At 38.6% G+C, this 16721-nt stretch overlaps 1 protein-coding gene across 1 annotated transcript; it reads right to left on the bottom strand.

Moving 5' to 3' along the window:
- Positions 1-234: 234 nt before the first annotated feature.
- Positions 235-16493, bottom strand: STC2 (stanniocalcin 2). The gene is made up of 4 exons (XM_015818654.1): positions 16315-16493; positions 14049-14191; positions 8117-8328; positions 235-879 (listed from the first exon to the last, which is right to left on the bottom strand). Exons 1-4 carry the CDS (start codon positions 16463-16465, stop codon positions 486-488), a joined length of 900 nt encoding a protein of 299 aa, XP_015674140.1. The 5' UTR covers positions 16466-16493; the 3' UTR covers positions 235-485.
- Positions 16494-16721: the final 228 nt, after the last annotated feature.

Raw genomic sequence — 16721 nt, 5'->3', positions numbered from 1 at the left:
GTCCCCTTGACCATACTCATTAGTCTTCTTAACAAATGCCATGGCAGCCCATGTTACACCCTTATAATTTCTGTTATAGACTGAATTATTTTCTACTTAAAGTCATGTTGAATTTAATCTAAACTAGACAGTCTAAGCCATTAGTGGAGAAATCATAATTTGTATTAGTCTATCCCTGATTTAAAAATAGTATTGGCATCCCAGACCTGCATCTCTTATTTTTTTCCAAGAAATTAAAGAGTTTAAATGAAGACATTTTGTTGCATCTACACACTGAGTTTGTTGGATACAATCAGCAATCCATTGTCATTGTTTTTCCTCTGTTGCTTATAATACATATGCTGTTGCTGCCCCATAACCCGCAATGCCCTATGTTTGACGTAGCCCCTTTATCTTGTAAATATTTTTTGGAATGCCCCTAGATAAAATGAACTCAACGGAGGAAGTTTTTGGTGAAGGGGGAAAGGTGGGGTTGTCTATTCCTTTCACCTTCGGATATCAGAGAAGTCGGAAGGTTCATCTCTCTGTTCAAAGGTCTCATGAGTTGCTTTGGAATTATGACCCCCAGATTTAGTGCGAGTGTGACCATTTATAGGCAGCCTGCTACCTCTTTCCCCTCTAGGATTTTGAGAATTCTCTCTGCTACCAGACTGAGGTTGAATTACAAGGTTTCCTTGGCCAGTGGATATTCTTGAGACTTCATTTGGCTTTTTCTCAGACTCCAGGGTAGACTCTCCATGTGGAATCACAGTACAGAGGCTCAGGATGGAGCACAGACTCCCCCAATTCTGCTCACACTGGGTCTGGACACTCTGGGTGATGGCCTCCTTGACTTCTTCTCCACAAGTGAGCAGTATATTCACCAGATCAACATATGGTCTGAGAAAAAAATGAAAAGATATAAAGTTATGGAAGAGTAGCAGATGCACTCAAGTTGACTGCAAATCAGTAGTTATACATTTATTATTTTATCCATTAGACCGATACACATTTTCATTAGGACTTGAATATTTCTATCACTGACACATGCATGCACACACGCTCCAATTTTATCTAAGTTCTCCAATTTTCTCTCATAGCAACAAATCCTATAGTGGTTGGCTGGACTTAGAGATAATGACTGTCCAAGACCAGTTTTTCCCTCCTTATATGGAAATTCTGATCCACTCATGCAGTTTGATTTGCTGTTTCTTAAACCATTTCTGGGAAATCACTACCTCAATAGAATATATCATCCTAATAATCATCCAGTAAGTTTGAATTAATCTGTAAAATCCGTGACTGCTTTCACTGAAGAAATCAGAATTACGAATCAGAGAGCTACAGGATGCACAAAACAAGAAAATATGTTTTGTCAGAAAGCAGAGTAAACTACCATGTCCTAGAATTCTGGTCAACCACTTCATACTGGATGCAGATCAGCAGAAAAACAAAACCAAGGATTCTTGCATTGTTCTGCCATGATTATATGAGTCAGATAGGACAGGATTGACCTGCAGCACCCTCCTTTTCCTTTCTCATGAAAGCATGTATTCTGGTCTTCCTGCCCCATCTTCCCAGCCCCTTCTACTCCCTTCCTTCATCAGCCAATGCCAGTGTCCCAGTCCAGCATATTCCACTATACCTCCCTTCCCATCTCTCCAGCCTCTTTCTGTCCTTGCCTTGCCTCAGCTGACACCAATTTATTGGCCTCTTCCTTAGTGCAATGGTCTTGGGAGTAAAGAACAGATTTCAAGCATGCCTTACTGATCTTCCCACTATCTTCTTACTTTCCTCCCCTTGTCCCAGCTATCTGCAAATGCTGACCCTGTTTCTCATGCTTACTCCACTTTTGAAACACTTCTGCCCAGGACAAGTACATTTTGGTCCATATGCTCATCAAAAGAGCCCTATTCTATTTTGTAAGTGGATTAAAGCATCCAAGTGGCAACTTTCAATTTGGGCCATGGACCACCCAAAACAGCTTTATGGAATACTTTATGCATAAATGTTCTGCCTGTCTCTAGTCTAGAAAATACAGTATAAACTCCTTACAAAAAAGCAGTAGGGTATCTCCACCTACTAATCAATTATGTATCTATGATTATCCATGGTAATTACAAGTAGTAAAAAGGTAATGATTTCTCAAAATTCTTAAAATTGGATATAACAATCTTCCTTATTCTGATGTCCTAAAATGTCTGGCTGCAACTCCAACAATTCCCAATTAGCATGACCAAGAGTTATATAAAATCACAGTTGGTTTGTTTTCCAGAGAGCTTCTTCACTGCCCAAGATGAGATTTTTCAGATGTAGTCTTGACTTTACTAACTAATTCATGCATTTAATCAAAGAATCACTAATTCTCTTTTCCTTTTGAGTTATGTTTGTTTCCTGCTTCAGTATTAGCAGCTGAGCTATCACATTCAATAGCAAGGCTCACTTGGATACAGCATATATAACAACCAGTTCTCTGATATTATTAAGAGTCTTTGCTCTGTTGGTTTACAGAGATATCCTGTTTTGGGAAATTTATCCTTTGCCTTACTGTCATTAATTAGATCTACAAGATACTACTCCATCTCTGCAAAGTTGAAACTTTTCATGATTCTGCACATTAAATCGGTAGTCCACTTTAAATTTCAGCAAATAGAGGTGGCAGGTAATCCCATCACCACCTTTAGGTGATTATATCTGCTGCAGAATCTTTTAGCTTAATGGAGGTATTCCGTTTAACTTTAGATTTTATATTGGCAAGAACATTATAATAATCAAGAGGTCTTTTTTGCCCACAAATCTCAGACTTTTCAGTGCTGGGGAATTTGCTCAGTTACTGGTTTTGAGATGAATGATAGAAACTGAATGCATTCCAATGTTGAGTCTCTTCCTAGAATTATGGTTCACAAATCTTGCTAATTATCTTCCAAGTCCACATAGTATAGCATGACAGCATCAGCCATATAATTGCATGATTCTTCAGTGTAAGACCACATTTTTCATTAATCGAAGACATAGCAGTTAAACATACAATAAACACCCAGTAATTTATGTTATTAGTTTCCATTGCTCTTCAAATATTTAATGTATGAGCACTATGCCTAATAAGGTATTTGAAATACTTTTATATAATACCATGAACAACCATTGCAGAAAAATATAAAGACTACAGGTAATCCTTGACTTAGGACCACAATTGAGCCTAAAATTTCTGTTTCTAAGCAAGACAGTTGTTAAGTGAATCTCCCTTTAATTCTTTGTCGGTAAATTTAAATTTAACACACAAGTTGTTAAGTGAGTTTTGCCCCATTTTATCTTTCTTGCCACAGCTGTTAAGTGAATCACTGAAGTTGTTGAATTAGTCAATTTGGCTTCCCCATTGCTTGTCAGGTCACAAAATGTGATCACATGACCCCGGGACACCGCGACTGTCACAAATATATGCCACTTGCCAAGTGTCCAAATTTTGATCATGTGACCGTGGAGATGCTGCAATGGTTATAAGGGTGAAAAATGGTCATAAGTCACTTTTTTTCAGTGCCGGTGTTAACTTTGAATGGTTAAACAAATGGTTGTAAGTCGAGAACTACCGGCAGTATAGAAGTCAGCCACAATTGGCCTATATTGAATATGTAATTATAGTTTAAGGTAGCGATTAGTGAAAATTTTGGACTGCTATTTTTTTTAAAAAGAAGTATAGTTGAGATAGCATTGCTAGATTTGAACATGTGATGTGTACCTGAGGCTAGCTCACCTGCTGGTAATGATTTGATTCCATTCTTTGGGATACTGGCTCCTTATAGACTTATGGGCTCCTTAATAAAGGCATTACCCAATGGACCCTATGGATCAGGGTTTTAACAGGAAGCCAAAGCAAAGAAGGAAGAGAAGGGAGTCTTCTTTTCCTATCTTGAAGAATGTTGGCATTTTGTTTTGTTGTTACAAATGACTAATCCTCACGAAACTTCGAATTATGCTGTTGCTTAAAACATAGTAACAGATGTAGCCTAGATACAGTTTATAAGGGACAGGGAAATTTGGGGAAAAATGGGCAATTCAGGCCTCTTCAAGATGTTATGACGTATGAAATGTAGCTATATGTGTAAATGAAAAAAAAAAACCACCATTTTTTCTTAAGCTCCCCACCCGTCATGGATTATGAAATTCCTAATATTTTCTTTTTAAATGGTACAAATAAACTTATTTCTTAAATGTCATATAAGCAAACAATGTACAGATCAGTTCCTGCACACAGATAACTATATAATACAATTGCTGATACGTATTTCTTACTCCAGGGTGCATTAACATTTATCGTCACAAAGGAAGGACGCCCTTGCACTTGCTTGCTCTTACCAAGTTCTAACCTAGAGACAGTTGTTCTGGCTCTTCACTAGGCCCTAAAGTCCTGGAACCGGCCAGAAGCTGCAAGCAGCACCCACATATTTATAGTTATAAAGGGTGATTTAAAAATATTATTATCTATATTTCAAGTCTTTGTTTCTCAATTCTGTTTCTTTCTACAAAAAAAAAACCAAACATTAGAAAACCCCATATTTTCCTACTGATTTACAAATTTTCCGGAATCTTTACATCTCTAGGTCAAGCTTGAAGGAAGAATAATTTATTTACTGTTGTCCAATGCCAAGTATTGGAAAAGTTGAACGTTTGGTCTGAAATTTAAATGCCCTCCCTTTTTGTGGTTAATTACGACAGCAGGAGAGTAAAATTCCGGCCTTACACAGGATATATTTTTTTCCTCCATTTAAATCTATGTCTATCTTCTTTCCTTGAATAATTCTTGCAGCAGCTGCTTTTTTTTTTGTCAAGGAACAGTATAGTTCTGCTAGGGACGCTTGCTGTGGATTTGGGGACATGTTCTCTTGTGCGTGCTTTGTTTGGCTGGGTCATTGTTAGGTGTTGCATCTCGCCATTGAACTAAGTTGAGTTGGGAAAAGCACATGGTGTTCTCTCCCAGGCAAATTCAGTGATGATGTGCAATCTGTCAGCTTCTCCGTCTTGCCACAGTACACTGTCTGCAAACCACTGAACTAAACTATTACATTTAACTACCAGTCATTTATAATTTAGTTGGTTGCCAATTTCATGGAAGGGGCCCACAGGAATCTGAAGGACATATTTGTCTCACTCAGCATGCAAGACACATTTGTCTTGGCACTCTGTGGCAGAATTACTCAAGGACGCAAAATTACTTAAGACATTATCTCACCCAGCATGCAAGAAGTATTTGACTTGCCACTCCAATGTAGCATCAGTGCTGGTCTGAAACTGAAGCAAAACCTTTATTATCCCTGAAACCATTCCATCTTTCAGGAAAAGGAAAACAAAATCCCACAACCCTAACTGTCATTAAAAGATGATCTGAATTTTATTCTCTATAGAACACGCATACTGCAACAAGATCCACAAATGAATGATACATTGCTTGCACGCAAAGCATTCAAAAATTCAGGCATGTTTGAGTCTGTTGCACTAGGACTATTAGGTAAAACACTGTGGGCCATTTAAGTATCACTAAAGTAAATTGCAATGCAATATTACAAATGCCAAGGAGTAGCCAGTAAAAAGGATTATAAAATTGGCTGTAATTCTGTACTAAATAACACATCTGAATGCAGATCAGATATTCGTGAATAGGTTCTTGCCAATAAAAATATAAGCAATATCAATAGGCTAGAGTTAATTTATTACTGTATAGTACTTTTGAGAAACATTTTATTTGCTTTTCGTTGGTTTTAAGAATGTTGTTGAGTTTGGATTGTCTGTCTGGCTTATCTGTTTTTATGGATTTTTTGGGGTTTTGTATGCTGCCAAGAGTCCATTGGAATGGGTGGCTATAACAAATATGAATAACCTAATAAACATAAATAAACAAGGCAGATTATTATTGTCTGATGAGAGAAATGTAAAAGAGTTACCTCTTTTAAGGTAAAGTTTCCTGACATATCTCCATTTTAGAATCAACTACTTAGCCTTGAATTTAACCATATTTCAAGAGATGTAATTATGTGCCCTGAATTTTACTCTTTGAGTAGATACCATGTGCAGGCAAAATATGAGGTACCTTGGGGTACCTTAGTTAATGCCACAAACCATTTTATGGTTGATAGTATTTTATAGTTTGTGACCTTCTACTAAGACATTGTTTTATATATAGGATAAGAACTATACAATTGTATATGCTGTAATTTTGCACAGGTTATTGAAAAAAAGCGTTTCTTCAGGATAGACAACTTTACTCACAAATTTCTTGGTTGTTTCCATACAGCAACATCATTATTATCATCTTAGTTTACAGGTATATAGGTCCGTAAAAGGAATTCTGCTCCTACTCAGAGTGGAAATTCTATTCCATTTCTGCAGCATGAATCAATTTGTAAAGAGCAAAAAAGTTCCACAAGGGAGCATTTTCCAGAACAGATAAGAAAGGAGACTCTATTCTCAGAGAGCAGAATGTGGAGCTGAATGAACACAGTTGCAGCTAAGATCTTCTCCCATGATGATTCAAGTATTTAGTTTATTTATTATTTTCATTATTTCATTTGTTGCCCATCTTGGACATCAAGGCTACACTGAGTGCCTCCACTATCTGTCCAAGAAACACTGATTTATTCAATCTCATCTCCAACCTCAAGCAATGCAAAGCAATTAATTAAGTACTGAATTGTAGAGAAAGTAAGAGGAAGCATACAGGGGGAAGTTGTTTCTTCAACAACTGTTGATGTTAATTTTAGAAGCATTAAAAATGCTTCCAGATTTAATGGTTAAGTTGCTGTCAAAACTGCATTATTTTTAAAGGTATTCTGATCCAAACCAATGTCTAACACAGAATTCACTGAACATTTTAATTTAAAGGACTAATAATTGTAGGTTTTAAGTATCTGTTTGTTGTCATTCTTGGAGCAGAAAAAATAAGCTTTTGAACAGGAGATTGGAGAAGTTAAGTGGAGCATTTGTACCTATATTTTGGCAGGTTAGATATTAAGAGTTAAGGTTTCTGCCAGCCATTCACAAAAAGTTGGCTTCAATAGAATTCTACATGTTTTAAGTTTCAGCAAATACTGAGAGTTTTTGTGTTGGTGAGGACTGGCATTTTCCTTCACGATGTGTAAGCCAATTATGCAACATGTGATGCAGTAACCAGAAGCACCCACAGAATACTTACAAACAGTGATGGGGTAAAAATGTCAAAAGGGTGAGCATGATCCAAGCCCCACCTTTTTTTAAATATGCATTGCATGTACATAAAAAGAGTATAGAAGTCCAGTTGGCGCAGTGGTTAGAATGCGGTATTGCAGGCAAATTCTGCCCACAGCCTGGAGTTTGATCCTAATGGGGCTCAAGGTTAACTCAGCCTTCCATCCTTCCGAGGTTGGTAAGAGAACCCAGATTGTTGGGGACAATATGATGAGGTAAACTGCCCAGAGTGTTGTAAAGCACTATGGGGCGGTATATAAATCTAAGTACTATTGCTATAGGACACAAATAGTATAGTTATGCCAGCCATCTTGATTTTTTCTGCTCCTCTGGTGGGTGCCCGTTTCTCTATATGATAATGTGATTATTTTTTTTCTCTTATACAGAAATTCTACACCATGGCCAAATCTCCCATTATAATAGGAGCAGATCCATATTCAATCTTGAGCATGTTCTCATTTCTGTGTGTGAGATAACCTTATTTGTCTTCTTCCTAATGCATGAATCTGAACAATACAATAGAAAGCAGAGAAGCTTTTTCATAGCAAATGACCAACAAAAAAAGAGAAGCCATTTTATATTTAGAACATGATTTAATTTTATTCCATTATTATAGTATGTAAAATAAGCCTTAGATCTCACTATTATATCTGAGTATATTAAAGAGAAAAATCTGAGAATGATAAGGAAAGAAAGAGAGTGGGCAAGCCATTTTATAGAGAAGGATTCTAAAAAATTGGGTGTGGCCATTTTAGTTCACCTTTGTGGCATGGCTGCAACTCTATGGGGACATTTATGGCCACTCTGTATCGCTAAATGCTGTGGACTAAAATTTTCCTCTGGTTGAGATGAATAAAATTAGGGGACATGCAACTTTCTGGAACTTACAGTATAGCAGATCAGATACTCCCTCTTTACTTACTCAAGTTGTAGCAAGTCTTTGAAATGAATCATCTCCACAATGACCTGGACATTCTCTTTGGCTGCAGAGCAGAGATCGTGCTTCTGATAGCATTCTCGTTGTAGCTGGAACACCATTTCTTTGATAGCAGGACATTTGCGACTGATACAACTAAACTTGTGCCGCAAGGCATGTGCCTTGCATCTCAGGGCGTCTTTAATGAAGGATTTCCCCTGAAATGAGAAAAGAACAAAAAGCACAACTAAACCCATGTCCATTAAGCATATGTCTTGTGATCCATCTCCATTTTTCAATTAACACCTGGAAAAAAATGTTGCCTATTTACTTTTAAAAGTTCTAAGATAACAAATATTTTGCTCTAATCCCAATCAGTTAATTATTTCCTTCTTTGGTTGTAGTAGGTGCTCAGAGTCTGCTAGGCATTTAATCCTCATTAATATCTAATCTCCTTTTGATGATGCCTAAACTGAGCAATTCTGAAAGTAGAGGGGGAAAGAGAGGTTACAGGGTTATAAAACCTGTTCCCCAAAAGCAACCCCTTTGAGAGGCAAATTCTGGAGACTATCCTTACCACTTGGGCTCATTGTGGCAATACGAGGAAGGCTTCTGGTGTTGGGGGTAATTAATGGGGACTATTTCAATAAACACAATTCTGTTTTTTTTTTAGGATAAAAGTAAAATTTTAATTTTTTAAATATCCTGTCTTTATTATCTTTACAAATAAGGCAGGAAACATATTCAACACACCTTATTCCTCTTATTTTCCCCACAACAACAAACCTGTGATGGGATGAAACAGTGTGACTGGCCCAAAGTCAGCTTTCATCATTAAGGCAGGACTAGAACTCATGGTGTCCTGTTTTCTAGTCTGGTGATGTAGCCACTAGACCAATCTGGCTCTCTTTTAATGGATTCTTGCTTTGGAATCCATCCTGCAAATTTTAATTAGCCAGCAATGCAAGAATTTCAGAAGGCAGTAAGATAGAGCAGAATTGCTCCTCTTATCAATGATACTTGGAGAGTTATATATAGGCTTTGGATATGCTTTCCTGTAACAATAGCCCTGGACAGACAAGTCAATTCAAAACCAATGGTGATATGCATTATCTTCATTCTCATGCCAGCAGACTCCAGAAGTCAGCCTAATATCTCTCCATGAGACTGTGAGACTATGTTGTGATAAAGTTTGGTACAAAAATACTGATCTGCCATTATTCTTATATTGTTGTGCTGTGACATCCTTCTGAAAACTGACCTGCCAAGCTGACATTATTCATTATCCTACGTGTAGTGTCTTCACTGTTTGAATAGTCTGAAATCAGGCAGAAGCACGTAACATTTTTCGGATAGTTGTCGTTGCCAACAGTTACACTGTCCTAGTCCCCTGCTTGCCATCCGTCATGCCTAGCAAGTGAAAGCAACCCCTTCAACTTTTCATAATGTATTTGAGTGATCCTGTCCTAATTACTGTGGAAAATCCAATTAATGCAATATTGCCAGCCACTAGCAGGTAAGCTATCAGGAAGCACACTGCAACCCCAATCCTATGCTACTAAAGGGTGGTCTGGAAAGAGACCCTGACTTTATATTGTGTGAGAGATTTCCTGCTCAAATGAGGATCTCTCAAATCTATTTCACACAACTTTCAGAAATGATGCAAAGGTGAAGAGAGTCTGCAAGGAGAACAAAAATTCAATGTGTCAAAACGCCACTTCGTTTGTTCTCTTTAGGACTCTGCTTGCTCACTTTCACTGTTTGGATATACTTTTCAGAGTTACTTAGAAAAACTGGAAATACTTCATTCATCATGATCATGGAGGGAAATGAGGCTCTGTTGAAAAATTTGAGTTTTCTGAGTTTAAAGCTTCATCACAACCTGAAGTTAAAAAAGATTCCACAGTTCCGCTGAAACCAGTGAGTTGACTTACCAATGTGCAAAGCAATCTTTCTATTAGTTGACCTCTGAGGCTCACGCCCTCCCCATCCCACCCTGGCTTGGGCCAAAACCAAGACCTGGACAGGGATTTAGTTTCCACTCCCTCTGGAAAGAGAAAAACCTTGATGATAATGGTAATGGGCAAGAACAACCAGATTCCGATACTAAATTGGTAGCACAACTAGTAGCACAGTGTGCTCTTGAAAGGTAGCCAGTATATAATGGAAGGATTCACACACTGCACAATGCCATAATGAAGTTTGTTCATGGCTTAGCATAATTATGTGGGCCCAGATAGATTTCAGGTAGATTTCAATCGTTAGAGGAATCATGGAAATTGGAGGAGGTCAAAGAAGATGAAGATGATTTTCTAGTCGTCGGGAGATGGGGATTTGCTATCCTAAGTATCCTCTGCCCCACTCCAGAGGTTAAGTAACGCAATGTGGCTTTTGTCTTCAGAGACACAACCCTCTTTGTGTGTGGAAATAAACTCACATGAATACAGTGATGCTTCCCCATGAAAAAGAGTTATCCTATGCATGGACTAAGTCAGGGGTAGGCAACCCAAAACACTCAAAGAGCCACTTGGACCCGTTTCCCACTGAAAACAAAACACTGGGAGCCGCAAAACCCTTTTGATATCTAAAATGAAGATAACACTGCATATATCCTTTTTTACCACTATCTTTTTTACTTACACACACACACACATATCATAAAGATAAAAAAGGATATATGCAGTGTTATCTTCATTTTAGATGTCAAAAGGGTCTCTCTCTCCCCTCTCTCTCTTTCTGCCCTTGGTCTGCCAGTCCTCTTGCCCCACACTCTCTCTCTCTCTCCTTCTCTCTCTTTTTCTCTTTCTCTCTCCCTCTTTCTCTCTTTCCTCTTTATCTCTTTTTCCTCTCCCTCTTTCTATTTTTCTCTTTCCTCTCTCCCTCTCTTTCTCTCTCTCTCCCTCTCTCTCTCTCTCTCTCTCTCTGCCTCTCTCCAATCTTCTGCTCACCTGGCAAGCTGGCTTCAAGCTATTCTCCAACAAGCTCAGGTAGGCAACCTCGGCTCTTTTATGACTCAACCTCGGCTCTTTTATGACTCAAAGACTTCAACTCCCAGAATTCCTGAACCAGCATAGTTGGGCTAGCTAGCTCTCTCCTGCCCTTCCTGCTTCCTGCAGAGACGCAGCCAAAGGAGAAGCCCCGCCCAGTAAGCTTTTCAGCTCCTCGGAGAACACGGTGAGTCCACTCTCTTTTTTACTTACAGAGAGAGAGAGAGAGAGAGAGAGAGAGAGAGAGAGAAGGGAAGCTCAAGTGCCTCTCTCTGTCTCTGTCTCTCTCTGCGAATGGCAGAGGAGGCTGGGAGCCGCAGGGGAAGGCTCAAAGAGCCACATGTGGCTCTGGAGCCGCAGGTTGCCGACCTGTGGACTAAGTCCATTAAATTCAATGAGATTTGTTGATAAGTAAGTGTATATCCTAGGACTGAGGTTCTATCTCTGGTAAAGTCTATTTCTCTCTTCCTCATTTTTTCCCTTTTGCCCATGACCATTCAGGTAAACTTTTCAATGCTAAAAAAGATCACCCCCAAGTCCAACTCACAGCATTCTGATATGAATATATATTGGGGGAAGGTTTCTTTTTAACTTCTGCAAAAGATTAGGAAGAAGATGGAAGCCTTCAAAAATTACAAAATTTCACTTCTAACTATACTTTTCACACATGCAACGAAGAACTAAGCAAAGTACTAATTTTATTCCACCTTCTTTTGTTGCTAATTCTGAAAGTCAATCATATTTCAGTGATAAATGATAATGTTCTGAATAACTGGATAGCAATTATTTTTGCTGAATAATAGGAGACGACCTGCTATTTCTCCTTTTTTTTTAAAAAAAAGAAGTTTCCCCTCATCCTAGCTAATGAGCAGTCACTAATCAATAAGACATAAAAGCTAACTTTTTTTTCCTACTCAAATTTTATGGCAATATAATTTTATCTGCAAAAACTGGAACTTCTTCTGTTGGTCCTTCATTTCTTATAAGCAGATTAGAGTCAACTTGTTTTTGTCTTATAAAACTACCATGCATTTGAAGGGAAGGATACTTTCTGCTAATCACCAACAAAATATTTTAGTTGTTAGTTTGGCTCTGTAATAGCAAAGGAAGAAATTTCAGTATTATTTGGAGTGTATAAGAGATTATTATTTTGTCATAGAGACAGTCAGCAAGAATATGAAAAATATTAAAGTGACACTGGAATAAATATACTGTTACTTAGGATTTCTTTACCTAAAAATATTATGGGATAATGCACTATGGACTTGAATGAAAATCCTATTGTGAAAAATGTGTATCATAATATAAAATGAGGTCTTGTAAAGAAAGAAAAGGCCAAAGCAGAATATTTTTTTCAAAGCTTTTCAAAACAGTAATGAAAAAGATAAAAAAAATTACTATTAATCTGGAAGGAAACAGACATTGTTATATTTCTGGAAAAGCAAATAAAGAGATTTCTAGAAAAATCTGTTTTTAAGCCCCAAGTTTAAACTTTTAATTACCAATGCACATTCTGTAAACTGCCAGTCAAGCCAAATACATCTGACCAATGTAATATTTTTGTTCTCGTTGTTGAAATGGGAGAATTGTTGTACAAGACATAATAACAGGATGCTTCAACAATGTACAAGCATTTTGGAGAGAAAATGAAAGAGGCAAACTTAATATCAGATTCTTGCTAAGGAATGTACTTCGACATTGGTGAGCTGCCAAGGAATCACTAGAATAAAGCAGCAGAGATATAGTTACTTCCAATGACACTGAGGCTCAATATTCATCTGCAGCAATGAATTGGACTGATCATATAAAGGGAGTCAGAGGTAAGACTGAGCAAAAGATAATTCCTCACTTGGCATCCTTGGACACCCCCCCCCCCTTTCATTTTAATGTGCCAAGAAGCACCGAGAGCCCAGTCACTTCAGTAACATTTCCACTTCAGGACTTTAAGATAAATTGGAAATGCTGGCACTTCAAAGTAGCAAGAGTGAGATGACATCAAAGGATGGCCTACTGTTATATTATTGCAATATCAACCAGAATTAATTTGTTTAAAATGCCACCATGGCTTGGATCTGTCATAATTATTAATTTATACCTGCAACAATGAGCTTTCCAAATCAATAGCTCTTCTCCTAAATCCACAAGGCATCTACTACATTGTTTAGGCATGTGTTGATTTTTTTTTCTCTTCATCCAAGCTTCCTCTGTGTGAATGTTATGAATAAATAGTTTTATATTCTTTCTCCCCTTGTAATATTTTTTCATGTTATTTGTATTTATTGTACTTTGTCACTGCATTTTAATTACTTTAATATTTCTAATTGTAAACTACCTAAGAAAAAGACTGCATGAGACATGAAATAATAAGATCAAATAAATAAGGAATATTGGATGGGAATTAGTATCCATTAATCCAAACCTCTTGTTTCCACTGGATCAGGATGCATCCTTAATACGGGAGGCAAAGTGCTTTTCAAACCCAATAACAGTTTTCTTTAGCAATGGGATTTTCTACTGTGTAGTCTTTTCACAATTATTTGTGGGCTGAAAATTATTTCCCATATACATTAACCTACCCTCAATCAGCCCTTGGTAAGAAGATGCGTATTTGATATTTCACATACAATAGTACAATCACAGTGTTGTATAACTCCTAATGTGGAATTATGATTTAACTGGAAGAGCTTGAAAGAAAGCTGCAGTTTATGTTAGGGCACTAAAAGAGGGTTGAATAGAAAGGTCAGATAGGTTTATCATAGAATATTTACAAAGAATTAATATTCTACATTATAAGTATATTCTGTTCCATGAAGTTTAAAACTTGTCTGGTTGCTCTGTTTGATTAAAACATTAACTAGTAATTTTCATAAAAGTCCACACTATTTTTATACCTTCACATTAGCAGATTCTGGGTCTAGTTGTCTATGCCTCAAATTGTTGCATTCGCTTACCTGGGCATCAAACTTTCCAGCATTGTGGAGAAATGTCATGCAGATCTCATGCAAACCTCGAATCTCACAAGAGTTGTTTTCAAAGCATTCAAACACACTGCAGCCAACATCGCCAGCACTGACCAGGCAGTGCTGGATTTCAGCTGAAAATGAACAGTCACCACAGTAAATGTCTACAACTATTATATACACCTGTAGGCAAAAAGAATACTTGTTAACAACTTCTTCATTTCAAAAGGGGAACAGAGTGGTAATGTATGAGATTATTGCTTTGCAAACAATTATATGATCAAAACAGAAAGTCACTGTTAAATCCATATCTGAACTAATTTAGCGACACAAATCAGTATAATGCAGTGGTTTAAATTATTACACTGAACTGGAGAGACAAGTTAAAATCTGCATCCAGGCCATAAAAACCACTGGTAGCCACGAAAATCACTGAGTGAACTCTCATTTTAATCTACCTCAAAAGGTTATTGTATATAGATAAATGGAATGAGATGCAAGTGTACCTCTTTCATCATCATGTAAGGGAAGATAATTAAAAATACTGTGTTGATTTGATTGTCATGAATTAAGGTCCAAAATTCAATATTAGTTCAAAGAAAACCGCATCTGAGAAAATTATGCAACTGTTTACTGGGTTTTCTCAGCTGAACTAGTGTTCCCAAATACTTCGTTTGAAGTAAGCACATCTTTCAATTAATAAAATCATTCACAAAGTCTCAGATAAATCTGCAGGTCAGAACTCCCCACCCTTAATTTTCTGATTTCCTTGACCACTCTTGAAAATGGATTATATTTTTCTATTCTAGGCATGTTTACCAGCATATAACAACACTGTGTTAAATGAGTTAAATATCAAAGTGAAACCCGTATCACTGACATGAGTATTAGAAAAAAATAGATATTCTACAGCCACCTCCTCCAGGGATATTCAAGCCACAGAAGACCCCCAAGGATTTCCTTTTAATACATTACAGAAAACAGGAATGTCTACAAAGACCAAGTTCGTGCCAATCTTGGGATTAATTACATAGAAATAAAATACTGCAAAATAAATAATGCAGCCAACTCCTCCTTTAAGGGGGAAAAAAAAAAACCCAGATCAGAGCCTAAGAAAGCAAAAGGGGATGTTGCTGCTACATCGCCTTCTTTTCAAGGAGGCTGCCTGCACTGTTTTATACAGAAAGGGGAAACTGCACATAGCGAAGAGGGAAAAAGAGTTTCTTTGTCCAGCATTGTGTAAATGTGCAGCTTGGATTTAGGTGCGGAGCAGAGTTTTAGCTTCAAGCTGGCATCGGGTGGGATGCAAGAGTTCCGATCACATGTCCTGGCCTCCGCGGGCTGAGCGTTGCCTCCCAGGGGGGTGATTCGCGACGTGTGGACGCAGTTGTCTACTCCTGCCATAAGGAGCGACTCTATACCCTGCCAGTCCTGTGGGTAGCTTCAAAGACTTGGGCAGCCAGCGCCCCTACTGTGAACAAGAGGGGAATAACCGAGAAGGGGGTCTTCCCAAGTTTGTTTCCATTTATGCTAGGCAAAGGAAGCGATGAGATTGTTAAAAAGAAGCAAAAATGATGGGAGAAAATACCCCTACTAGTTGGATGCCCTCGCTTGCAGCCGAAACAGGATTTTCAGGACCTTTGTTCGAGTCTAGTCCACTCTGAACGTCTTCCCCCTTCTGCATTAAATGCTAAACCTGCGCCGGCGTCTGTGCCCTCCCTTCTTTCTGCCTTTCTTTTATTTAAAGGGTGGGAGCTGACCAGTTGAAGTGGTGCAAAAAGCAAACGTAGTTCCAGCAAGCCCTTCTAATCGCGGGCTTTTCTTTTTAAGCAGAGGAAGAGACGGAGAGGGCACCATCCTTCCGATGAAAATGATAATCCGGCTTAACTTTCACTACAGTATTGCATTCCCTGTGGGATGCCTTCCTTCGCCTAGTTAGAAGATGTTAAGTGGTTGCCTCTATAGAGAGTAGCTCAAATGGTGGAACACGTGCTTGCTAGCCAGAGCTTCCAAGCTGCTGGAAGCACTTCCAATTCCTTCCCTGACTTCTTGCTTGTCACTCCCAAGCGCCTATAAGAACGGTGCTTTATCACCTAGCGACGCAACTCCTGTCTCGGTTACACGCTGCACTGAAGTCAAAAATATATTAAAAAAAATTCCCCCACACCTGGGTTCTGGACTTAAAACTGCAGCTTCCTCGCCTCAGAAACTGAATCAGACACGGATGCGTTTTGATCCTCAAGAACTAACCGCGTACCTGAATTTTGCAGAGACATCCGCCCTTTTTGCTGAGGAGCTCTGTCCTGGGCACCTTCCGGAGGATGCGTGGCTTCGGTGCCCACCACCGCATCCACACTTGCAAAGACCAACGCCAGGGTCACCAATTTCCGTAAGCACTCCGCACACATGGTCCTTGCGTGTACTCAACCACGCCGACTGGAGGCCGCCAAGCCCCCACCCTCCCGCTCGGCTTCTTTGCAAAAGACCCAGAATCTCCTACCGTCCCAACTACGCAGAGCCTGGGCGAAGCGAACGGCGTTGCTAGAAGTACTGAAACTGGCCCGGAAAGGCAACGGAGGGTTCCTCAAATACGTCTGAAAGCTCGGGTGTCACTTGAATGAAGGAGTCCAGCAGATGTTGTCCGCCAACCCGAGCCTTTATTTC

Source organism: Protobothrops mucrosquamatus, unplaced genomic scaffold (genome assembly GCF_001527695.2).
Source record: "Protobothrops mucrosquamatus isolate PMUCROS unplaced genomic scaffold, P.Mucros_1.0 scaffold_141, whole genome shotgun sequence".
Classification (NCBI taxonomy): Eukaryota; Metazoa; Chordata; class Lepidosauria; order Squamata; family Viperidae; genus Protobothrops; species Protobothrops mucrosquamatus.
Note: the sequence above shows the minus strand (reverse complement) of the source record. Positions and strands in the feature narration are given on the sequence as shown.

Excerpts from the sequence above, each read along its gene's own strand:
- STC2 (XM_015818654.1), bottom strand. The coding sequence starts at position 16,465 with ATGTGTGCGGAGTGCTTACGGAAATTGGTGACCCTGGCGTTGGTCTTT. Across the intron at positions 8,329-14,048 it reads CTGGAAAGTTTGATGCCCAG|GGGAAATCCTTCATTAAAGA; the intron begins GTAAGCGAATGC and ends TTCTCATTTCAG. Across the intron at positions 880-8,116 it reads AAAGACTTGCTACAACTTGA|ACCATATGTTGATCTGGTGA; the intron begins GTAAGTAAAGAG and ends TTTTTTTCTCAG.